Source organism: Calonectris borealis, chromosome 8 (genome assembly GCF_964195595.1).
Source record: "Calonectris borealis chromosome 8, bCalBor7.hap1.2, whole genome shotgun sequence".
NCBI classification, from domain to species: Eukaryota; Metazoa; Chordata; class Aves; order Procellariiformes; family Procellariidae; genus Calonectris; species Calonectris borealis.
The window spans coordinates 2,516,528-2,541,868 of NC_134319.1; the positions used below are offsets into that span (position 1 = coordinate 2,516,528).

The 25,341-nt window shown below is 40.1% G+C and overlaps 1 protein-coding gene across 1 annotated transcript in view; it reads right to left on the minus strand.

Annotated features, from left to right (window-relative positions):
- Positions 1 to 25,341, minus strand: part of LEPR (leptin receptor) — a 71,520-nt gene that overhangs the window by 22,343 nt on the left and 23,836 nt on the right. Inside the window, exons 2-6 of the mRNA XM_075155574.1 lie at positions 14,215 to 14,273; positions 11,245 to 11,544; positions 9,400 to 9,517; positions 2,332 to 2,537; positions 609 to 754 (exon numbers count right to left, since the gene is read on the minus strand). Coding sequence (XP_075011675.1) covers positions 609 to 754; positions 2,332 to 2,537; positions 9,400 to 9,517; positions 11,245 to 11,544; positions 14,215 to 14,254 — 810 coding nt within the window. The 5' untranslated portion in view covers positions 14,255 to 14,273. The remainder of the gene's footprint in view (positions 1 to 608; positions 755 to 2,331; positions 2,538 to 9,399; positions 9,518 to 11,244; positions 11,545 to 14,214; positions 14,274 to 25,341) is intronic.

The window sequence follows — 25,341 nt, forward strand, 5'->3', positions numbered from 1 at the left end:
TAGGTATTAAGTTGGGTAAAAAAAGCTTTCTTCTTTAAATTTACTGTAAATTTGAATATGGTAGAGGTTGCATACCTCTGTGGAAAACATGTTATTTCATTACGGACTGCTAATTAACAGCTGTTTCTTATTCCAGAGCCAGTTACGTGGTAGCAACAGAAAAAGCAATTCACTAATAAAAGCTATAAATATTATACATTATATATGCATGTATCATGGAATTTGGGGATGGCTGAAAGGAGAGAGCTTTGCCTTTAGACTTCACAGAATCTAGCATTTCATCCAAAAAGATGGGAGGTTGTTTGTAAGACCTAACAGGAGATGGGTCTTTCATCAGTGTGTAGTGGCTGTCCTAGTGTAACAGACGTAAAGTCCAGCTTGCCAGCTCTACCACACTCTGTTGATGTTTACAACAGGGTCTGCTGGACACACCAGCTCAGGAGAAACCATGGTGCCATGCCCAGCTCCACCAGACCAGCCACGTTGCTCAGCCCGCCCAAGAGCCACTGCCCAAGGACGAGGAGGGTGGCAAGAAATCCTGAGCTCTGGAAGAGACCCACCGACCTGCACCGCTCCATCGTAAAACCAAGCGAGCAGAGCTGACTCACCTGCCAGCCATTCTGACCTGAATTTGCAGAGACCTTCACTTCATACTGAAGTGGGTATGGCATCAGCACAGGGTCAGACCAGCAGATTCTCACTTGGCCTTTCTCTGTCATTTCCAGATGCAGGTTCACAGGAGGTTCAGGCTTTACTGCCGACAAATTAATTGACAAGTTTACCACTAACCTTACTGCCTGTGACTCCTGGCAGTAATGGGTTTTTACTGATTCAGAAGTCTCTTTCATGCCGTTTCTTAGAACTCAGCTTTCAAGAGCTGCTCTACAGCTAGTGTATGACAGACTAATGCTGTGTAATATCAGTGAAAAAGTGCACCCTGGCACTGTTACATTAGTTATCAGGACATGCTGTTTGACCTAACGTTTGCCTTAAAACTACATGAATTTCTTGCCCTGAGCTATGATTCTCCCCAGTAACCAAGCACTAACTTAGCCGTTTTGCTGGGAAGAGGACTGAGAGGGATGGGAGTGCTGAGCAAAGCAATCAGCTCAGCTCCTTAAGAGATAGGAGATAATGTCCTCATACTGTACACAAAGAATTTCTAAATATTCCCATCCCTTCTATAGTGATTATGGCTATGAAAGAAGGTCTCCAGGAGAGGTACATTAGAGCATAGTAAAAATGGAGGGTTTCAGAAATTTCCCACAAGGATGAAGAGAACTCTCTGGAGAGGGAAATGGATGGGCAATTTAGAGTGATGATTAGGATTACACTCACTCTTCCTCGGAAAAAGACATAGCTTTTGAAACAAAAGTCAGTAACTTCTACATCACACTTTCATGACTCTTAAAATACAAATGTCGGTTCTACTGATGCTACCTGTTCTACTGATATCATCTATAAGCAAGTAGAACTTTATATTACACAAGTATTCGTAGCTTTACTTCCAAAATAATTTTTAATTGAGCTAAATCTTGGCAGAACATATACTAATATTATGCATTTTTAAAATATACTTCACCAAGCAGAACAAACAAATTATGTCATTTTAAAACACTGGCAGATGCAACTCTGAATTTTTTATTTTTTCCTGTAGCATAATTTAAAAGCAGCATGATGATAAATGCAACCTCTCATCTTCAAAACTAGCCCACCCAGAGACTTTTAAGTTATTCTGTCTGCAAAGCACATCAGTTAGGAAGCAGTTTATAAAACTTCTATTTTTTCCCCACAGCTGACAGAGTTCCTGTCTTTTTGAAATTTGCCAAGATCTGCAATAACTGTGCATATTGGATAGCAACACATATCAAATCCACAATGTCAGTATGGTTTTAACTTGATTAAATACAGAGGAATTTTCTCCAACTTGGAAAACGCTGGAACTGTATGGGTAAGGAAGAAGGCATCAGGACAACAGAGCTGCTTGAAAGAAGAGGTAGTTTTATTTCATAACTTTAGGAACAGTTTTTTTCCCCCTCACTTTTTAATTCAAGTCCTCAGTAACATAGACAAATAAGCTTCACCACTGCCCCAGACTCAGGCACAGAGCGGTCCTGATTAGAAATGAAAGATCAAGCATGTTGACAGCCTGGCCTTTGCTCAGTATGGTTTTGTACTAGAGCCCAGACAGGCATTAGTACAGCACCACCCTGAGCAAGCGAGACAGCACCAGGAAGCCTTTTCCTGTTCTGCCTGTGCCCTCCTTCTCCAGAAGGGACATCCTGCTGCTGTTCTCCATTAAAAAAGGTTTGAAATACAGGTCAGGCTTACCTATGTCTATGGGCTTGACTGACATCAAAGGTGACCATAGAGGTGTTACACCAATCATCATCTTCAGCCACATGATGTAAGTGTAGTTGAGTCTCAGAGAAGGCACGCAGCACTCACACTTGTCATACTCACTGCAGTCACACTGAGCAACCATGACAGTTCCCTTTAGAGAGCTCGTAGATACATCTCCCAGTGAAAGCTCCGATCTGCAAAGAAAAAAACAAACCATAAAACAAAACAAACCAGTATTTCTTTCTATATTCTATCTCAATAGAGGAGGTTTGTCCATTTGGATAAAGTTTATTTACCAAAAAAAAAGAAATTAATGAAAAAAGTAAAAAAAGGCAGTAATTGTAATCAATTGCTTTTACTTTGCTGCTTCTCCCTTTTTAAACGGTCTCCAAGTAAAGTAGTTAAGATGATTTCATGAAAAGTATTCCTAAGGTTTGACTTTAAAACAAATGTGTTACAATACTAGATGATACCTGTAGTTTAGTCAGACTAGTTTCTGATTCTTGATGGTAACTATTACTAGATACTTCTTAGGCACACAAAGTTAGTTTACCTTACAGTGGACCAATTGGCAGCTCTCTGCCACCCCCATAGAGATTATATTCTAATTCCTGTTCATGAGGCACTGAAATAACATCAAAATAATTTAACATTCCTTCCAGCTTCTGCTACAATTAAGCACTACAAGTAATATAATAATCAAAAACAAGTTTTGGAATAACAAAAGGCTAAAGAACTCCACCATTCAGAACACATTTAAGTACCCATTTTCAACAACTTACAGTATTTGAAAAAAAAAATAGACACCTGTGTCCTCCAAAAGTCTTAACGTTGTGCAGTTAATTCCAAGATAAGGTTTTAATTATTTTTACGCACAGCATGTTTGTCTGTTAGATAGTCTGGTGTTTCCTAGGAAAGCAAATTCTTTATTCACACGCATTACTACTATTGTCTTGGACAGACTCACGGAAAGTATTTAGTGCTTACTGCATTTTGCTTTTATTGCTTCTCAGAGTAAAGCTCACGGGATTATTTTTGACTGAACGTCCAGATTTAGTTTCAAGGAGGGGGGGGCTGCCTTTTTTTTTTCTTCTTTCTATTCAAGTCCTTCCTTGAGAGTTTAACATACGCAGGTTTTGATTACATAATCCACTGCAAAAATTGTACGGCCTACGATAAACTTTTGAAGTTTTAAACAACTAAGAGCTGCATGGGCATAATACATGCTTCATAAACAGTTTAATCAGATTTTCTAATAATATTATTTCAGTACATTTTAAATGAAATAAATTACAAAGTAGCATATACTGATACAAGCAATCATGTATTATGTCTCTTGATGCTAGCAAATATTTTGTAGGATACAAAAAGAACATACACATTCATATTGAAATACAGGCCATCACATTTAGTTTGTGTCTCTAAAACACATACAATTTTCCTTGGGTCAACTTCAAGAAGCAACACGAAGAAAACCCATACTACTTCCCATGCACACATTAGTACATAGATGGTTTTCAGGTATGTTTTACAGGCATTTTTAGAGCAATCCTCATGTGGATGATTACTCTTTTATACATGTTTTCAATCTCCATTGACTTTAGTCAAACTAGTCTCAATTTATGAAATAAATACCGCACAAGTGGGCACAAAGCTGCTTCTATTCTAAAAGCAACCAGCAGTTCCCAAAGTATTCTTCATTCTCATTTCTATTACACAGATATTCTTTAGGCTCTTTCAAACACAGATACACATTTATGGTGTACTGCAGGTATTCAGTGACACAGGCCTCCTTAGGGTAGTGAATTTAATAGTGTGAATACTTTGTGGCCAAACTTCTCACAGTAGCAAAGCCAAGACAAATCCTGACAGTTAAATCATCCTGGAGTCTTTCCTGCTTTTGACATTTCATCCTCACAAAAGAAGCTCATGTTTTGAATTGTTCAGAAGCAATTTTGGAATTATTTCTCCATAGTAAGGGTTTTATTTTACTAATTCAGAGAAAGAAATTGAAGTTAATAGAACAAGAACCTTTCTGTAAAAGTTTTAAATAGTTTTATAGTTGGTATGACTTATCGTAACACTTGAATTCAGGGAGGGCAGAGAACTCTACATAGGAGGAGAAGAAAGGACGAGATTTTCTGCTTTTTTTGGTTTTAGTCAATTTGGTATCTAGTACATTTAATCGACTGTAGAGCACAGGGGAAATGGGTGTGATTCACTGATCCCGTTACCATAATCTGCCCTACTTAAAAAAGAAAAGATCAAAAACTGAGGAGAGGTTGGAAGTGAACAAAGGGCTGATGAATTACGGGGAAGAGCGCGTGCAAATCATGCTGACTGGGACTGCAAGGGAACCCACAATGTACACACATGGATCTCCTTGAGTTGGGGACCCACTCCCCTCATCGGTCACTGACCAACACACACATTATGCATCCACCTTGTTTTTAGGATACTTGTTGAAGCTGGTAACACAAGGATTTTCAGTAACACTACGCCCTCATAGCACCTGTACTCTGCAGTAACGACCCCATAAGCAATGCAGGTTCATATGAGTATGTAGTTTACATTTATTAGTGCTACGGTCGTCAATACTGACATTCCTAAAATAACTTTTACCAGTACTCATAGACTTCAGGACACAAGAATTATGGAACCTTATGTTGATGGTATCTGGCAGACATACAGCTTTTAAATTACTTGGAATATTTTTGGTTTTATAGTTGTGGCTCCACTTCTTTCCCCTGAATTTCCTTTCAAAGACTTCGCAGAATTTTCTTTTAAGTTTCCCTGCCTTCTACTGCTGCTCACAGATTTTATTACTCTCAAAAAACCCACAACCAATCCATAAGAATGTAGTCTTTTCATCAAACCATGTCTTTAATCTGATCTATCTGGAAAGCAGTTACCACCACCCCACCACCTCCATCTTTCTCCTAATCATTCCTAATAATTATTTCAATTTTTAACCATCTTATTTGCACCCAGAAGACCACCCGTGTACAGGGGAAAAAAATGCTAGAGAGCTCCTCCCCATGTTGTGTTGTGCCAGTATTGTTTCAAAGGCCACTTACTTGGGGGTAAACAGGCATGGGTTGTTATTTCTCCCTGCTCCCACCGCACAAACCTTTTCATTTGTTTCCTGTATAAAATGCTGTGTGTGGGAATGCAAGGGTAACTGGAGGAACACCCTGTGGCTCCATGCCAGGCAGGCATTCCACCCCTTGTGACAGAGAACTACCAGTATCTCACTTCTACGCTGTGGACTTCTCTTACAGCTCACTACCTCTGGAGGCAACCAGGGCAAAGCAAGGGGAAAGACCAAGCTATGTTACCAGATGCCAGGTCTGCTCCCAGAGGAAGGCACGCAGCTACTAAGAAACAGGGTAACGATCTTCGCATTTCCACAAACTGGCAAGACACAGGGACTATCTCACAAAACTGAGTTTGGGATAAGAGAATAGATCAATGGAGGACATGATCAGGAGGGGCCCCCACATCAACTTACTCCAAATTGCCAAGCCTGGGCTAAATGTATGAGACGCAATTACAAGCAAAACAACAGAAAGCCAAACTATTTTGGAGAACTGCGGCAGCCTGGGATTGCACGAGCAGCCTGTCATCTTCAGTTTGGCTGCAGATGGTTCCAGTCACAGAATAACCATTGTTCCTAAACTGTAGATACTGACTTTAGAGGAGCTTATGCTTATAAAGCCCTCACAAGTTCAGGAGAGGTCAGTGCCTTCATTCAGTAGAATGAGAGGAGAAATTTTGGGTAAACTTAAAACGAAGCAGCGGGCTATTAAAAACTGGAGTTTTCCCTCAGACTTGCAGCACACTGAGAGCAGCTATAAATCCTGGTTCAACAAGCACTTCACATCACGCAACAGTGATCAGATCCAAGCCAGATCCAAATTGTGGGGAGGGGAAGGAAAGACAGAGGACTTATAAAATGTATGAGTATATACTATGTCCCCATCCAGTTTTATAGTGCTGGCTGCTGGAATTGGAGAGATTTGTCTTGGCACAGAGAGGTAAGCGAAAACCAGAGAGGTACTAAGCATATGAACTTCTGTGAATGGATTACCAGAGCCCACCTCTGAGATTCAACAGAAAATTAGTGAACTGGACTAAAGTTTTAATGGCTGGCTGAGAAGGGACAGAGAACGTGCAAAGGCAATGTGACTTTAAGCTGGAAATATGGGACTGAAGCATAAGACACTGCAGAAGAGGGAAAAAAATACTGCATGCCCTGAACCACAGAAGTAATTTACATTGCAACAAGGACACGTGTCCCAGGCTTGCTTTTCTCTTCTACTCCAAGCACTGCACTTTTCAATTGTGCACAGATAGTTCTTTTAGTCAACACCTTAAGTTAACACCTCCTAAATGTTTTGTATTTTGGTGCACAATTCAACCATACTTCAGAAGGTGTTGTTATTTATGCTAAATTAATCTGGCCCCATGGTGAACTTTTAGACTTTAAGTTAGAAGCTGCAGCATGTCTTTACTGAATTTCAACCAACTTCTTGCAACTGGAACACCTAACCAAAAACGAAAGGTCAAAATTGTTTTAGGAAGAAATACATGCACTTCTACAATTCCTCTGATTTCAGGAAAGGTATGTCACATTTAGGTAGCTATGCTGAGGCATATCAGAAATAAGGTCACGTTGTAACTCTGCTTTCAATAGTTCTATATACTGTGTTTGTGCAACTGCTACCTTTATTAGGAATTGACGGAGCAATGCTGTCTGGGGTTCTAAGGATTTTCAGTAATTATATCTCAATGTATTTGATATATAGTAGCTCTAGGACAGTACTTCTTTGAACAAGCTGCCCCATTAAACTGCAGGACTTCTGATGGCTGCCTAGCTCATGAGAGGATAAGTCTCTAATGAAAGGTTAATGTTCTCCAGCTGAAGAAGGCTCAATGTATAACTGATGCACTCAACTAAGCCACCAGTCTGGAGGCAAATTGCATGATTTATCCTTAAAAATATATGAGACTAGGCCCAGAACTAAAGGAGTACCTTACAAGTACTTCAAATAGGTCAGAAATATGAGTACACACTATACATCACCATCTGCTGAAAGGGCAAATTATAATCAGTGCTCAAAATTAAACTGGGAGCATTCATCTGTGTCACTATGAAAGGATCCCTAAGGCTAAGTGATTTCAGTTAATGTAATTAACCATCAGGGTTTACAGCATTCCTAGAATACATACAACTGGAAAGATCACTCGCTTTTGGTAGACAATTAACCTAATTTGTCTAATTAAGCTTCAGAATAATCTTTCCCCTCCCAAAGACATGCTGCTAGGGAAGGTAAAAGCCCTATCACTACCCTTGCTTGAGCCTCGTACAGAATACTGTCATAGGACTGTTTTGGGCAATACTTTCTATTCGAAGTAACTTGGTATCATTTACAAGCAACTAAACTGTGGATGTGTAAAATAAGAGGATACTTCTTTAATGCTGAAAAAATTAAAGGCTGTTGAGGATCCAAGCTTCTTTGTTGTAGATTCTTCTAGGTCATTATTTTTGTGCATTGCCTGTCCTATATGTGAGAATTCTGGCTTGATCTCCAGACTCCCAGGGAGTAACACATGCCAGGAATGCATATTTTTAAAACTGGGACTGTTTTCAAGGTATTTTGGCTCATGTGAATAAAATGTTAAGGTACCAGCAAGCCAAGAGGGAAAGCAGTCACATTATCAAAATCTGAAATGCTTTGCTAGCTGTTCCCCCAGAACATAGGGACCCTAAAAGAAAAATATTAATATGAAATCTGGGGAGTGAAACAAGTTCTCCAATGTCAGGGATTGCACTGCATCTCGCCTTTGCAGCAAGAAGTAATCAAATACAGAAATGCCACAAGGACTCTAGTGAGTCTATAGGGCCTGCTCTCATAAATTGCATGACACTTACTGAATTCCCTTCATAATACAAAGAACCTCTTCATCCCAGCTGAGACTTGAATCTGTTGTTCCACGGATGTTAGGCATACCAAAAAAATTCAATATAGAGATTACTACACTAGGATTACTGGCAAAGATTTTTCTATTGCAGTTGAGACTGGATGGAACAGAGGCAAATTCAGATCTACTTCTCCCACAAACACACATGTAATGGTATTTCAGAAATCAAAGTAATGAGGAACACTGGAAATGGGAACCCACTCAAAATCTGATTTCAGCTTTACAGTATTATGTCAACAAAACAACCATATTTACTACCAGTTAATACACTTGCTTTCTACCCTGACTACAGGGATAATTTGTGGCAAGTGGTATCTGTCACCCAGTTCTGGCTTCTAGAAGTCATCAGCTGTAAATTCAGCTAATTCAACTATTTATGTTTAGCCTGTTTCCTAAGGAAATTAAGTCTGTGTGTTCATGCCATTCCTTCCAATCTGTCAGTAATACAGAAAAAACAGCGTGGTTTTGGAAGTGGAATCAAAGAGGTCTTTTTATGATCAAATCAGGCAGGTGATGTATACAAGACCTACCCAGCCCACAGGCAGATAGATCTATTACCATTCCAGAGAATATTTACCACAGTAGCAACTGCACAGGTGGGTGCCTCTCAGAGGCAACAATGTGATCAGAGTAGCATTTAGCATTGTATTAAATGTTAAGTAACATAATTACTTCAGGAGAGAGAACATTATGGTCAAAAGCATAAAAAAGGCAGAACCAAGATCGCAGCTTTAAAATTTAGCAACTGTAAAATCAAAGATATTTTAGCCAACACTGATTAGTGTCTAATTTAGTCAACACTGATTTCATTAAAGCATTTTAAGAAACATGGAAAGGACAGAGGAGGGAGACTTTCTATTCCAACCATTTCTCATTCAAAGACAGAAACATAAACTTTCCATATTGTCCAAGATTACTTTTAGATAAGATAAAGGTGCGTAACGTATCGTCTGCTTGCAAAGCTAATGCTACGACTGTGTTGCAAGCTTGAGAGGCCAATGCTGATGTTTTAGAAAATGCTTTCAGATTTCTAATGCTAACAGTGACAAATTTAACAGAGTCTGTACTTACACAGCATATAAAAGATTAACCTTCAAGTCAGCTCTCAAGTACAATTTCAAAAACCGCAGGCTACAAACTAACAGGTCCAGCTTGCCTTTAATCCAACATTCAAAGTTCCAATTTGAATCTAAACAAAAGAAAGGGATTAAACATTTCTGAACTATATTAAAACAAAACAAAACAAAACCAAACCTGAAGAGCCAGGATAAAATTCACTCACAAAGAGTGAGTGACAAAGTAACAGATATTCATGAAGGTGAGGCTGGACCCCAACTGTGCAAATGTTTATGAATAATCCTTGCTGAATTGGGCACCAGTATATGCCCTTCAGCACTTAAAAGGCTAACAACCTACGTGACACTCAAGCTCAACATGACCCGGCAACGTGCGCCTGCAGCCCAGAAAGCCAACTGTATCCTGGGCCGCATCAAAAGAAGCGTGGCCAGCAGGTCGAGGGAGGTGACTCTCCCCTTCTACTCTGCTCTGGTGAGACCCCACCTGCAGTACTGCGTCCAGCTCTGGGGCCCCCAACATAAGAAGGACGTGGACCCGTTGGAGCAAGTCCAGCGGAGGGCCACGAAGATGATCAGGGGGCTGGAGCACCTCTCCTACGAAGACAAGGTGAGAGAGTTGGGGTTGTTCAGCCTGGAGAAGAGAAGGCTCCGGGGAGACCTTACAGCAGCCTTCCAGTACCTGAAAGGGGGCTATAAGAAAGCTGGAGAGGGACTTTTACAAGGGCATGTAGTGACAGGACAGGGGGTAATGGCTTTAAACTGAAAGAGGGTAGATTGAGAGTAGATATAAGGAAGAAATTCTTCACTGCGAGGGTAGTGAGGCACTGGAAGAGGTTGCCCAGAGAAGTTGTGGATGCCCCATCCCTGGAAGTGTTCAAGGCCAGGCTGGATGGGGCTCTGAGCAACGTGGTCTAGTGGAAGGTGTCCCTGCCCATGGCAGGGGGGTTGGAACTAGATGATCTTTAAGGTCCCTTCCAACCCAAACCATTCTATGATTATACGATACTGTTGCATTCTAATTATTACAGAAGGAATATATTCTATCTGGTTTTATGGACAAGTCCACAAGGGGAAGAAAGAAATTAAGCTGCTGCTCCTGGTTGAAGGTTTTGCTACTGTTAACTGGTACAGCCTCTGTGTGGCTGTACTGCGTACACTTTGTGCACACATATGCAGCTGTACTGCATACACAACAGCAACAGATTTAGTGTGGCAGTCTTTAACAGAGATTTATTTGTTCCATGGGACAGTTCTTGTAAAATGAAATTCTACTCTACGGAGGTCAATGAGATTCCTGCCGCTGATAGCAGTAGGCCAACTGGCCAGTATGCTGCTCAGAGACTGTGGTTTACAGGAGGAGAAAAACAGCCTAGGAAAAAATAATTCAATCTAACCCACGTACAGATATTTGCTAAGGCATCACAATCCAGGCAGAAAAGATGGCACTTGCTCTCCATCTCCCCTGCCTCCTGAAGGAGTCTGAAGCCCACATCCACAAAAATATTTAAAGTATTTCTCATAGCGTCTAAAAACCTTTGAAGATCTGGGCTTACGTCCTCATATACAGTGCTACATATTTTATTCAGCATTCCCCTAGAAAGACAGCCAACTATTTTTTTCCCCTTTGAATCTGTGCTATACAATTTCCTTCATCTTCCACTACAGAATTCTGTGAGGAAGGATTTTACCACACTATGTTGTCTGCTCTGGATAAAAATGAATATGCATTAATACAACCCAGCCCCCTGCCCCTCCCACCCCCCACTCCCCCCAACAACAAAAAACCCCAACCTTTTTTTTTGAAGAAGTAACTTCTTATGCCCTTGAATGGAAAACCTACCTATTTCCTGAGAAGCAGAGATAATTATTTCTGAAGGAATAAACTTCCTTGCTTGCATACTTGCTCTGTACAAGGAACAATCAATGTTGTTATCATTCCAAAGGCAACACAGAAAGCTTTCTTCGTTCATTAGCAAGGAAGGCTTGGTTTCAGATGCTCTCCTCAAACCAGACCAGCTCTCTACAAATCCAGCAGAGAAAGGACTCAAAAATGTCTCATTCAGCAGCATACAGGGTAATGTAAAGTTCCTGGGAGGAATCTGATGGACCATACAGTGGGCAACCGCCATTTGAAGAAGGTCTGCAAACATAAACGCAAAGATATCGGAAATAAAAGAAAAAGTTCATATTACTTGACAATGAAAAGGGAGCGGCTGATGTTATACAGAAACACATTCATTACATAAAAACCAGACTATTTCCAGGGGCTGTTCTTCTCTGAGTTGGAGACAAAATTACCAAAAACACTCCCTCTGAACTGGTGTCACATCTGACAGATGCCAGCCTTCTCCCCCAAAGTTTTGTTTTCTCAACGTCTTGAAATAGGTCAAGACCAAGACTGTAGGGAAGCATCTCTTTGGGGTAAATTGGCTTATATTAATTCAAAATACAGTGAATCCTAAACCTAAATTCACACGCTATACAGGTATGAGTCTCATCTCCCTCTACAGCGCTGGGACACTCGCAATCCAGCTCTTATAACATGGCTCCTTTACTGTAGAAAAAATAATCCCAATGTAAATATAACATATAGTCACACTGTAACTGTTAAACACCAAAGAACAGTATTACAACAATACATGACTGTATGTAACTACACAACCCCAGGGCATTATCTGGGAAATGAGATATAAGAAAAGAATAATCTTTTCCATCAGACTTAGATTCTTCAAAATAAAATCGCTCTGACCACATTTGTAGCTCTTATTGGTAAGTCATAGCTTGAATTACGCTAACAATGATTTTTGAGAACGATAAGCATGTCGGTTTTGGAAATAGCTTACTGTAAAACACTGCATGGATTTCAAAGATTAAAGCTCTAGTTACAGAAAGGCATGTGGGTCATTTGTGTACTTTGCATTTAGCTTTTCGCTCAGTTAGCACATAAATATTTTAAGCAGTTCATTAGACAGAAATTAATTCATGCTCTATGCCTTGCAATAGCCAAAATAAGAAAAACAGAATTTCTCTAGCACTGTTTGATTAATAGCACATAAGCATAAGCTAAATAATATAAAAACACAAAATGAAAGCTTTTAAAAAAGTAGATGCATGCTACCTTAAAAGCAGGCACTGTGTTACTATGCAGTGTGTTAAAGTGTTTCTTTACACAGATTTTGTATTGCCAGACTCCTGAAGGGTTCTGCTCTTTCCTCCTCTCTCATTTAACAGAGCTTGTGCCTCTGTAAATATCAGCTTCATTAGACCTCCTGGCTCCATGCAGAGGATTCAGTTGACCAAACAGACTATTAGTCCATAATACGTGATTAAAAAAGGACAAATGAGTAAGTGACATGACTGCCTACGAAGCAGGACAGATAACTGACATACTACCCAATTCAGAGAGGCAACTGCAGGGTGGAAAGAGATTCCTGCCTGTCATCTATTTTTCTAAAAAACAGACTCCCCCCTCGTGTATCACACCAGACAATCTCACAGGATTAATTAAATCTTATAAAGTCAAAATGTGTGCAGCTACTTACCATTTCTGCAGAAGTGGTAAAAAAATCATAACGCGTTACAATACAGAACATTTACCGTAGGATTGCTATAGCTCTTAAATGCCCGTTAATAGACTGCAGCATGCATTAAGAATGTTTTCCTGCTACAGGTGTAACAGTTTGCCCATGACACAGACACACAGAAGGCCATCGCTTACAGTTCTGTCCCTCAAATAGCGGCTTATGTCATGTCTGGGTTAACAGGGCTACAAAGATGCCAGCCATGGCTGTTAGTTTATCTGGAAACAGACCAAGATGGCCACTGAATAGATACACTGACTTTCAGTCATTATAGGCCACCAGATAGTGACAAACAGCTCTGAAGCCTAACGAAAACTCCCTGAGGCATCCAGGTTTTCTAATTAAAAGGTACACAATATGTTTAGATTACTTCAGGTATTTAAAAGAAGAATTTGTCAACAACACAATATTTGATATTCAATGGATAAAGGTATGTATATAGAAAGATACAGAAAGACGTCTATGTATATATATAGAAAAGATACAGAAATCTAATGATCTATTCATTCTTTGTGGAGATGACACAAACTTTGAAACCAATGTCATTGGATTACAGCATCTGCTTTCTCCCTGAGCATCATCACCAAAAGTCTTTAAATAGTTCTTTTTTTAATCAAAAAAAGAAAGGCAAATACCAGCTGTCCCTGAACAGCATACACCAATATTGTTACAGACACTTTCCAATCAGAAAACCAGTTTATTATATTCAACATTTACAGTTAATTGAGCACCCTTTAACAGCACTGTGCACATGAAAGCAGGAATGTCAGCTACCTAAACAAGCAGATCTCAAACTCGAAGTGACACCCTGACTACACTGAACTAAACAGAAACTTTACAGTTCTGATGGAACCGGGATTTTCCCTTCTGCTTTTGGACCTATTAGGGTAACAAAACAAATTGCCCATGAACTTCTAGCTTACCAAATTTTGACTGGGGCCTTTATTTGAATGAGTCTTGACTCACCACATACTTTTTACTGATGTTTCCTGATCTTAAAAGTCAGTTGCACTGCTTTTTGGAATAAGACACATAGGCACAACCCTGAGAGTGTCAACATTTCAATTCCACACAATGATAACATGAGGTCCTTTGTATATTCTAGTTGCATGTTGTGATAAGGTATTAATCCAGTAGCATGACTTGAAACACCACTGTAAAACAGAAATGGTGATTACTCTTCATTCTACGTAATTTCTAAAAGACTTTTTTTTTTTTAAGTGACTTACCCAATAGCACAAACATGGTCAGAATGATTTGCCAATACATCTTGGTTTGTAGAGCTGATCTGAAAAACATATAGAAAATTAACTGAGAGCTGATAATTATCAGTCTATTATTTCATTAGGGTTTCATTTCAGTGCACTTCAGTTAATTTGATACTCACACCTTTGTAAGCAGAAAGAAAGCAAAATCAGAAAGTCATTTGAGAAAAAAAACATTGTTTAGAATATCAACTAAATATCAATACAGCTCTTCTTTCATCATTAGAAGTATATAATATCTCATTTCTTCAGGCTTTTGCTGATCATTGTTCACCTTCTGAGTTTGGTCATCTGAAAGGCACTACAAATCCAAACAATCAAAATGCCCAAAAGAGACTCAATTTTCAAAGCGCAGCACACACAAAAGCGCTTGGGCACCCATTTCAGTGGTGAAAACTTCACTACACTTTACAGCAATATTTCAATACTGTTCTTTCATTTGAGGTATTTTGTTCTTTTTTATTTTCATCCTATAGTCACATAAATTCTGTTAAAACCCAAATATAAGCATTTTTATATTTTAAAAAAAGCTCAGCAGAGGATATCAGAGGAAAACATACAGAGTTTGGTTGCCTTTGTAGTTAACCAGAACAGGATGATTAGTAAAATTTACATATCAAGTCAGACAGAGAATGCTGGGGCAAGAAATAAGATTTGGGGAGTCCCTCCAAAGTATTCCCATTCCTTAAATATTTCTGAGAACAATTTCCTTGAGAACATCTATGTTGCCAAAAGAACTGGTGCCAATGCTATGTAATTCACTGGCCTTTCAGTTTGGGGGTGCATGTACTGTACTATATATACATACACACTGTATGACAGACAACTGCGGTGGGAGAGTCTCCGTACCGGCTACACAGTTGTTGGCTCTGCAGCCTGGAAGGAAAGCATATGTGGACACAGGAGACCGCAAGGAAAGAGAGAGAGCAATTCCTTCTTGGTTTTTACCACTCCTGTCAGTGCACAGTGCGAGTACATCCCTGTTGTCTCAGCCAGGGCAGCGCCTCAACAAGCCAGCGCAGAGTGGAGGGTCAGCCCCGCAGAGGAACCACTGGCTGCTAATAAAACCAATGAATTTGGTTACAATAAGGAAAGCCATCCTCTGCTCACAGCTACCCCTCCTCTCCCTTTTGCCCTCACCAGAGACTTTGGTAAGATCATCCAGTGACCCTGACACTGCTTTAAGCCTTGACCATGGCTTAAAGCAGAGGTGATTCAATAGGCACAGCTGTCTGCCTGAAGCAGCAGACAACTGGCCAGTGAAGTATATTCAGTATTTCTTGTCTCCCTGCAAGCTCTCCCACAAGGAAAGCCTCTGCAAATTTAGCTGGGGCTGGAGCCGGAGCCACGCCATTTCTTCAGCATGGACCATCTTCATTTTGGTCTGCAAGATGAGTCAGTCCCATCCACTTTTCTTCCCATTCACCCAGGTTATAATCAGAGTACATTTTAAGCTACATTTTGAGCAATTAAAGAGGAAAGCTCAAAATTTCAAAGGCAGTGCTTCACAACCCCTACTTCAGAGGAAAATTTGCCTCTCAGCACAGCTGTTAGGAGGCCAAACTTACCTGTACCTCTTCCATTAGTCTATTTCCTAAGAGGTGAGCCATGAAGGCCAGAGGAATTATCTAGCTACAACCTTCTATTAAGTCCATCATTTCACAAAGATACAGGCCAGAATTATTTCCAAAAGCCTATGATTGAAGTTACCTAGGTTTTTTTCCAAGTTTCTGAGTGAAAGAAAAAAAAACACTTCTAAAATAATTTACTTGACATAAGCTATTGTCAAGCTAAAATAATTCACTTGACATAAGCTAACTTGACATACACTATTCATACTATTAAACGTATGGTTTAATGAAAAACAGTCCATGTTTTTCTTTTGAAGGTGCAACAAAAATTTGCTCTTCATAGCTCAACCACTTCTCAGTAGGAAACTGGCAGAGATCAATTCCATATGTTGTACAAGAAAATCAGACATATATTTCAAAGGCTTATAAAGTCATCAATATGTCATGGATGTTACTGCAAATGCTTTACAGCTCTCACTTTCAAAACAAGTAAAAAATGTCCACCACCAAGAGCTTGAAATAATCCATAAAGTTATGGTCCATCACTTGCTTTCCCATCATGGGCACCGCAAGAAGTAAAAGCTGTCACTCAGATATCTTAGCCCTATTGCTCCTGGGTGTTTGAAGGAAAGAACCACTATTTTGGTAACTCTATGTATTTCATTGTACTATTTCAAAGCAGAATGTGAAACACCATCTCTCATTTGTTCCTGGAAGTAAGAAGACAAATAGTTAATTGTGTTAACAGCAGCTGCTGTGTTAGTTTCACCCATGCAATACCTACCATAGACTGAAAAGAAAGCAACCACAGATCCCCAGAACCACATACACCTCAAAGGAGAGTTATAATTATGTAGTCTACTGAAGATAAAGGCATTTTCACTTCCTGCTGCCATATAAACATCCAGATAGAGCAATCAAAGAGATTCTGATATCAGCACTAATTTAACCATATTTAACAATATTTGGACCAGAAGGCAAAAATACAGTTCAGAGCAGCTCAAGGTATCTTCGTTTCCTACTTCTACTGCATCGATCTAGGCTGATTTTTACAAAGGTGTTATTTTTCAATCCTGGTTCCAACAATATTCATGAACAAAAAATAGTGCTGTACACGATCAAAAAGCAATGTAAGCTACACGTCACCAGCATTAGTTCCTTTTCTGCTCAAAGTTCAGTATCGCTTGTGTAAACTTTACACAGGAATTGGATAAAAAGAGATATCTACAGATAACTCCCAGGACAAGATGAATGTACTACCGGACCAGACAGGACTACCCAATATCTTTTCTAGTGAGAATACTGAACTTATCAGAATTCCTAACTTCATTGTAAGAAAGAATACAAGTTTTACAAGAACAGTTACAGGGAACAGGAAGTTAAATAAAGGAGAATTATTAAAACTTGTAACTATAGCTCTATCCCAGAGAGAGTAAGTTAACGCAGCAAGGACAAACGGTGTTATGCGCGGCTGGGGAAGTATCCATACGAACGGAAGGAATCAGGGCCCATTTTAACACATCTACCTTAAGATATGGCATTCTGAAACCACCAACTTTGCTGCTGCTGCGTACAAGAAACTTTCCAATTTCATATGTAACTAGTATGTTCCTCTCCATGCTAACCACTGTACAGTAAGGAGAGTCCCTCTCATAACAAAAACATCCAATTTAAAACAAAACACAGCAGATATGGCAAGGAAGACAACAAAAAGATCTTTTTTTTTTTTTTTTTACAGGCTGGCTGAGAAGTCATACAATCCACTGGCGTATCAGCATGGGAAATATTTTCAGCACAGACTGATGAGGCAGGTCTACCTGTCCAGTTTGAACATCAGTGAACAGAGGGTGGCACTGGTGACTAAGAATGCCAAGCCTCTACAACCCGTCCTGGACGCAGCAGAGTAGCACAACCCTGACACCACTAAACTCAACTGTAAAATTCTCACCGACTTTTACAGGGACAAAGGGACTAGATGAGCAAACGTTGCAGGATCAGAGCCTTACATATTAGTGGTTTCCAATGAGCAATTTCAAAGCCTACAGAAATTTATGGAAACCCAGTTGCCAGGATCTCGTATTTTTCCTCAAGAAATGTACCACACACACATACAGGGTCTGGAGTTCTTTTTTTCTTATTTCCACCCTCCCAAAAAAACAACAACAGCTGCTAGTTAATGGGAAACAGGAACATAATACTGCAAGTATACAAATCGTCCCTGACTTCTGCAAGCACTCCACTACAGCTGTTTTTAAATATTTAAAAGATCTCTATAAAGCATAAAAATATTTTAGTAATAATGCCTACGCACAGTGTCTTCTGGCCTGCTCTTTAAGGGTGCTAAGGGCTTTCCAGTCCTGTGGGTTTTGGCAAGACCAGTGGTTCTCGGTCAGCCCTCCTGGGCATGGAATTTCATTGCATTTGTTTGTCATCCAGTATATTAGTAAACATTATTAATAAAGAGTTCAGAGTAAATGGAACATACAAAACAGCAATGAATATGACTTGCATTGAATAAGTTTGCTTTCTAATACCAAAGCTTTAACCAAGGCATCCCAAACTGCATGTCTCCCCACACACTAAGTACAGTGGAACTAGCAGCAGAGCTACCCTTGTCTCACTCGTGCACGACTGCTGGGCAAAAGCGCAGCTCCAAAACCAGGCTCCGAGTTGGCTGATGGAGCCTCTCTTCTGAAACTCAACAGCAAAACGTCCCAAACTCTAAAGAGTTTCTCCAGATTGTACAACTTCTCTTGATTGTACTGAAACTACCCCCTCATTTCACAAACATCCACGCTGCTCAAAGACAGGTTCCCTCCACCGCAGAGACGGGAGGCAGGGGATCCAGCAGCACAGCACTTGCATTTGCTCCTGCATCTCCACGACCACAGCACTGAACGCAGTACTGAAGTTTGTGCACACTCACGACGCACAGTTTGAGAGACTAAGTTTCATAAATACTCCTGATTTTAAGTCAGCAATAGAGAAAAGCGTTTTTAATAAACTCTCTGTTTTTCCACTGATGAACATGCATTGGTTTTTCCTTACATGCAGCTGTAAGCAGAGCTCCTGTAATTACCTGGCACTTAAAGCTCCTTCATATTATAGCCACACTTGGTAGTTAAGGGTTCTCAGCATTTTCACGATAAACTCTATTTATAAATGCTGTGTCAATAATTAACATTAAATTTCCAAAGTGCTGTTCTATCACAGCGGACTATAATGGCTTCTGCAGCACCAGTGACTCACAACCCACATTCATGGAGATTTCTTTTTTCTTTTCCTTCAGACACTAAGCCTCAAGAGAGAGAAAGAAAAATAAAAAAAAAAGAAAAGATCTGATTTGGGTACACCACGCCAACCTCCAAAGTCGCCTGGTCCTTTCCAGAGCTGATCTGTGAGGGAAAAGACCACACTCGCCCACCGGCTGTGTTCCGTTGCCAAGGTGTGTTTCGGCACAAGCCAGCTGGTTTTTAGCGTGTGGTACCCTCAAGCTGCCCCGCTTTCCTCAGTACCCCGCGGGAAGGAGCCGGCCCCCCACGGACAGACCACGGCCCCGCCGGCCGCCCCACGGCGGGAAGGGAGCGTCCCGCCAGGCCGGCCGGCTGGCAGGGAAGCGGGCAGGGGCCCCCCGCCGCGCGGCTGCCTACGGAACAAAAAGTAAATTCACCGACCTACTTCGCTTCGTCCCCGGAGCTTTAACCGACAGCCGGAGTCACGCCGCGGCGGTCATGTCTCGCTGCGAAGCCCCAGCCGGGGAGCAGGAGGGCTCCCGCGGCCGCCCCCGCTCCCCTCAGCAGCCCCGGCAGCGCCCGCGCCCGCTCCCCTCAGCAGCCCCGGCAGCGCCCGCGCCGCCGCCGGACGGTGCTGGCCGCGGCCCCGCCTCGTCCTAACGATCGCCAGGGCGGCGCGGCGCGGCCCGCCCCGCCCGCCCTACCTCACGGCCCGCCGGAGGCGGTGAGAGGCCGGTTCCCTCCGCACGGCCCGTAACCCCCCAGGGGCTGGGCCCAGCTCCGGCTTCTCCTCACAGACAAGGTGCCGGGGCCGGGGGGCGCTTCAGAGCGCGGGTCCCCTTCAGGGCGCGGCCCCGGCCCCCTCACGGCGCAGGGATGGGGCGGCGTTTCCCCCCCGTGTACTTTATTTAATTTCTTACAAATAGCGCGTCGCTGGAGAGGAACTTTAAGCCTTGACACAGCGCACAGCCAGCGAGGCGGGACGCGTGTTAGGCGAGGGCCGTGCAGGGGGAATGGAGAGAGAATATCCAAAGTTTTCCTCTGCTAATAGCCTAACGCACGATGATTGTTATAGAAGGAAATTTAATGACAGTTCTTATCTTTTTTTTTTTTTTTTTTTAAATGCACAGTGGGACTGTTTTACCTAAATAAAGAACCTTCAGGGAACAATCAGTGCTGTCTGGATCCGCACAAACATTTGTTAAGAATTTAATTAACATTCAGTTTAAGTATTCCAGTTAGTGGTTTTAATAGTGGAGGCTGTACAAAATAGCCAATTGTTATTCTAAAAGGTGACACAAAGCAGAAGTATAGGGAATGCTTTCTGGCTATTAAGCCTATTCATTGTATTTCCCAAGGATCTCTGAATTTTCACAAAACAATAAATATAAATGTGAATTATTATTCACAACACAAACACGTCTACTTGTCAGTAGGACAAAGATTAGCGTTTCAAAATCTGATTCAGATATCCTTCTTTTAAATGGCACGTTAAGCAGCGCTATCGAATTCCGTTTCGACAATCTGTTGCATTACTTACTAGAAAATGAGTAAAAGTGTCAGAATTTGGTCTTGAAAATCTCATTCTTTAAAGTTGTGAAAATGTTAATATTAGTAGCTTGCCAAAGACTTCCAAGGTGTATTGAGTATGTGAACATACAACATAAACAATTTGTAATACATAACTATTTTAAGCCAAAAGTATGAAGAACAGCTTAGCGTTCACCAGTAACGTAAGAATACAATTTTGATCAAGAAGAGCAGTTTTACAACCTCAAAACACCACAGATACAGGAAATTTACAGAATAACCCAAGGGTAGATGATTGTTTTAAAAGATCAGTTATTTATAAACTATCGATTATTTAAAAAACCTTGTTTATATGAGACAGAATGTAATGTTGGGCAAAATACTGAAAGTTTTGCCATCATCTTCACTGCAGTGATGATTTTACCTGTAGTATTAGGTATCATTTGAATTTGTATTTTGATTGATTTTTAAATGGGAATTTGTTGTAAGATTTAAGGACAAAAACCAGAGCTTTATTTTGAAAGTAACTCATTATCCTGTGTCTTCTGATTTTTCTAAAGATATTGAAAAGCAAGATAGAGTAAGCTATCATCTTCATTTAAGCTGTGTTGGTTATATACACAAAATCATACATAGAGTTCTAAGTAAAGGATACATGCATAGTCCTAAAGTAACATCTGGTACATACAGATCCTTATTAGAAGGTTACCCTGTTGCATACTTTTTCTTTTCTTTTTCTTTTTTTTTTTTTTTTTTAAACAAAGACTATCCTTATGGAAAGTCTCAGTGTTTTTACATACAGGATGATACATAGAGAAGTCTGCTCCTCTTTTCACAAAATGGTTTGTCACCCATTTACCAATCCAAGCACTCATGTGCATTTGCAATTATGAAAATTGGATCGTTACTTTTGCATGTGCTGGGATAAAACCTTTATATGGAGACAATCCTTGGTATCTCTATCCTTCCGGATTCCTTCTTACCCTGTGTGTAACCCTGCTCACTGAAACTCCTGTGGGCATACGCCGCAGTTCAGCGTGACTAACGTTCACTGTCCACAGAGGACTCACTAGTGCAAAGAAATTTGTTCCGAAATGTAATCTGAATTGACTCTCTAGAAAAAAATCTAGAAAATTTATTTTCTTTTTAGAATTATGATATTACACAACGGAGCTATTTCCTTAAACACCTAGATTTCCAACTGGAACTCATTTCTGCATCATAAAATTGTCAAAGATAACGTGGTTTTTAAAAAAAGCACTAGGTTTGTAACTCAGTTATGAACCATTCAATTGAAAGACAGAGATAATTATTTCCCATTATTTTAAAAATTACACATTTCTGTAACAATCTAGATGCAGAGAGACTATTTTAATCTCTTCTTTACTATACTACTCTCCTATAGCTAATGATGTTTTAATACCAACTATATATGGATTGTTATGACAAAAATTTTGTTTAAAAATCCTGAGCCATACCGAAGAAATTGACAGTGAAAATCAGTAACTAGAACTAAGCTTAAATCCTGACCTTGAATTGTTAAAATGAGTTTTTCAAGTATTAAATTTGTGAAGACCGGGTCAACAACGAATACACCGTAGCAATCTGTACTTTCCCAAAGAGCTATACCATATGTAGCTTAGAAGCTACCTTCATGTGGAATTTGGCAGTCCAGTTACTAAGTGAAGATAAAAGATGCCACTTTTTTTGTGCGTTTGTTCTTTCGTCTAACACATAGCTATGGGCCCAGTTACGCACGTGACTTTCCAGTTTGGATCAGGCCCACAGTAGAACACGCGCCAAGAGCGCCTTGTCTCTAGCAGTAGCCCATGCCAAGTGTCACTAAAGATATGGCAAGAAACCCAACCAAAGGAGACTTGGAAAAAATACTAAAACAAACAGCAAAAGCAGAGATTAAGTTACAAATTAGAGATAACCCCCTTAAAACAAACAGCAAAAGTAGAGATTACAGATTTCCATAACCCCACATTAGATACAGAATCTCCTCAGTTTGCCATAAAGATAACAATGTTGACCATAGCATTAGGAGCAGGAAGGATAACAAGGAGGCAAGGAAACTAAATTTACTATAGCCACAGTAGAAAGAACACTGGAAGAGTTTAATGCATGAAAACAGAATTATGAAAAATTAGCACATGAAATTGCAAGACCCAGGCACCGGCATTTTAACCAAATCTGTTAAGCAGCAGTACAATACGAATTAAGAAAAAAAAAAAAAAAAGAGTGTGATAATATTTGCTTTCTAAAACATACAAGACTTCAGAACAAATTGGGGGTGAGGGGCTTGAGCAGTTGGGGAGTAAACCCCAAGGAGAAGGAATTATGAACTATTTAAAGCAAAGGACAATACTGGCACTAAATCAGAGGGTTATAAACCTGCCACAGAAACATTTAGGCCTGTTATTAAAGTCTGAGTCTTGGCCAATAGAAGACTCATTTCTGGAACAATCTTCTAATAACAAGACAAAAAAGAAACTGTTTAAGTGACGGTTTAATAAGTTTATGAAAAGAATGATTATACAGGTTTGCGCCACTAATAAAAAGAAAACTCAATAAAATAATCTAGACAGACTGTTCTAGCCTCGTGTTTCTTTGCTACCAGTGAGAGTTCCTTGAGTGACTACCCATTTCACCCAAATTTCAGACCACTCAGTACCACTCCCCTTTCCACACAGGCAGATTTGAAGTCTTATACTACCTGACAGTCAATTATCTCTCCCTCCCGCTGTTTGAACATACCTTCCATCACACTGCTGCCTGAAATGAAGCTACGCTTTATCTCCCAGTTCCTCACTTCCACAGTTGTTTTCAAGGCTTGCATGGTATCCCCTCATATGGGTTATTAACCTTAATGAGGTTAATTCATTCAAATCCTGGTTCTGCTATAATGCATGTATCCATTACCTGCTGGCTCTCTTTTTTAAGAGTAGTGGATAAAAATCACATTTTACTCCACAAGTAGTGGAGTAAATCACATTTTGATCCTTTTGCACTTCAGTGCTTGTCTCTGTGAATAAAGAGCTCTTTGAGAAAAGAGCTGACGCATATGTAAAGCAATACCGCATATTTAACAGGAACTTCCAATTAAAAAACAAAAGCCAGAAATTATGTAAAGGAACTTAAAAGCGAGGACTAAGCCCTGCTAGAAAAGATGCACCTTTAATCTTGCTTTTTCCTTTCCATCCTTTTTCTTGGAAAAGGCAGCAAAAGTTTAGAACCAGCGTACCAGAGACTGGTAAGTCCCAGATACGCGCAACTGAGTTCTTTTACAATGTTTTTTTCTTTTCAGCAATATTATCTTAAAATAAATGCAAAACCAGTATCTCTGCTTCATAAGGTATGAAGAAAAGTATTTTTATTTACCTACTGCAAGCTCTTCTCAGTAAAGAGACTGGAATGTGGTATCATACTATCTTTTGTATTGTGTAAATAGTTCTACCACGGCTGTATAAACAAACCTACTGATTGGCTTTAATTTATTCATTGACTTTCTGTAATTCATGATCCACTTCCTCAAAGTAGCATCAGCCAGTTTCGCTCCTTATTAAAATAACCACCATCTCTAATTGATAAATTCTATTTTTAAAATATTTCTATATTCTAATACGACACTTTGGGAAATCTGACTGCATACAATTTGTGTCTGAGGTTAGGAAGCCGTTGAAGTTTTTGTATCCCAGACTTTCATAGCATAAGCAAAAGCTGTCACAAGCTGTCTAGTCTGCCGTCTCTGCTAGGCGAGATCCAAAGTGGGACCACTAGAAAATAATTTTCTCTTTAGGTTAGAACATCTCAAGACAAACATTTGACAGAGTAAGTTTTCTTTCACTTCCCCATGTAGCACTGGTGTTCAGTGAACCAGAAAAAAATCCCCTAAGTAACCTACACTACTGCGTATTTATTTATTTATTTATTTAAAAAGGGTTTTTCCCTCCCTTTATATCTAAACTAAATCTTCCTGAAGTTTAATCCTCTTTTTCACATATTTGAGAAAGACAGACTCCTTTCAGAAGTCCTTTGATGTATGTTACATTGTTGTCTCCTACTGATCATCCTTTGTGTAAACTGAAGTTCCAGTTCTTTCAGTCTTTCTTCATAGATCATCTTTTGTGGAGACCTGCTAAGGCTAACTGATCTCCTTTGAACTTATTCCTGTTGCGCTCTCTCTTTTCTGAAGAGCAATGCCCAAAGCACTCCAACCAAAGTCTTGGTAGTGCTATTTAGGGGGAAGAAATATCTCACTTTTTACATGAGACAACCCTGTTTACACATCCCATACGGTTGTGTGCCTTTTTCCCCTCCCAACAGCGTGCCTGTGTTGACTCGGGCTCAGTTTGTGCATCAAACTCACCCTCAGATCCTTCCTGCAGAAGTTTTGTTTGTGCAGTTGATTATTTCTCAGTTAAGTGCCTTGCACTTGTCTTTATTGAATTACAGCCTATTTATTTCAGACCACTTCAGCAGTTTGTCAAGATCACTTTGAATTCTAATCTTATTCTCTAAAGCATTCGCAACTGTTGCTAGCATTTTGTAATCCAAAGATTTAATACAACATGCAGTTTTCAACTATTCAAGGACTTGCTGAAAATGGCAAATAGTTTTAGACTTCAGGTGTACCCCTGAACAACTACCTCACGTACCGTCTTCCAATCTGTGATTTGTTGAGTGCTCTTTTTTTTTTTTTTGAAAGTTCCTTTCTGTCCACCTGAACACTTTACAGTCATTTAAGGTAGACT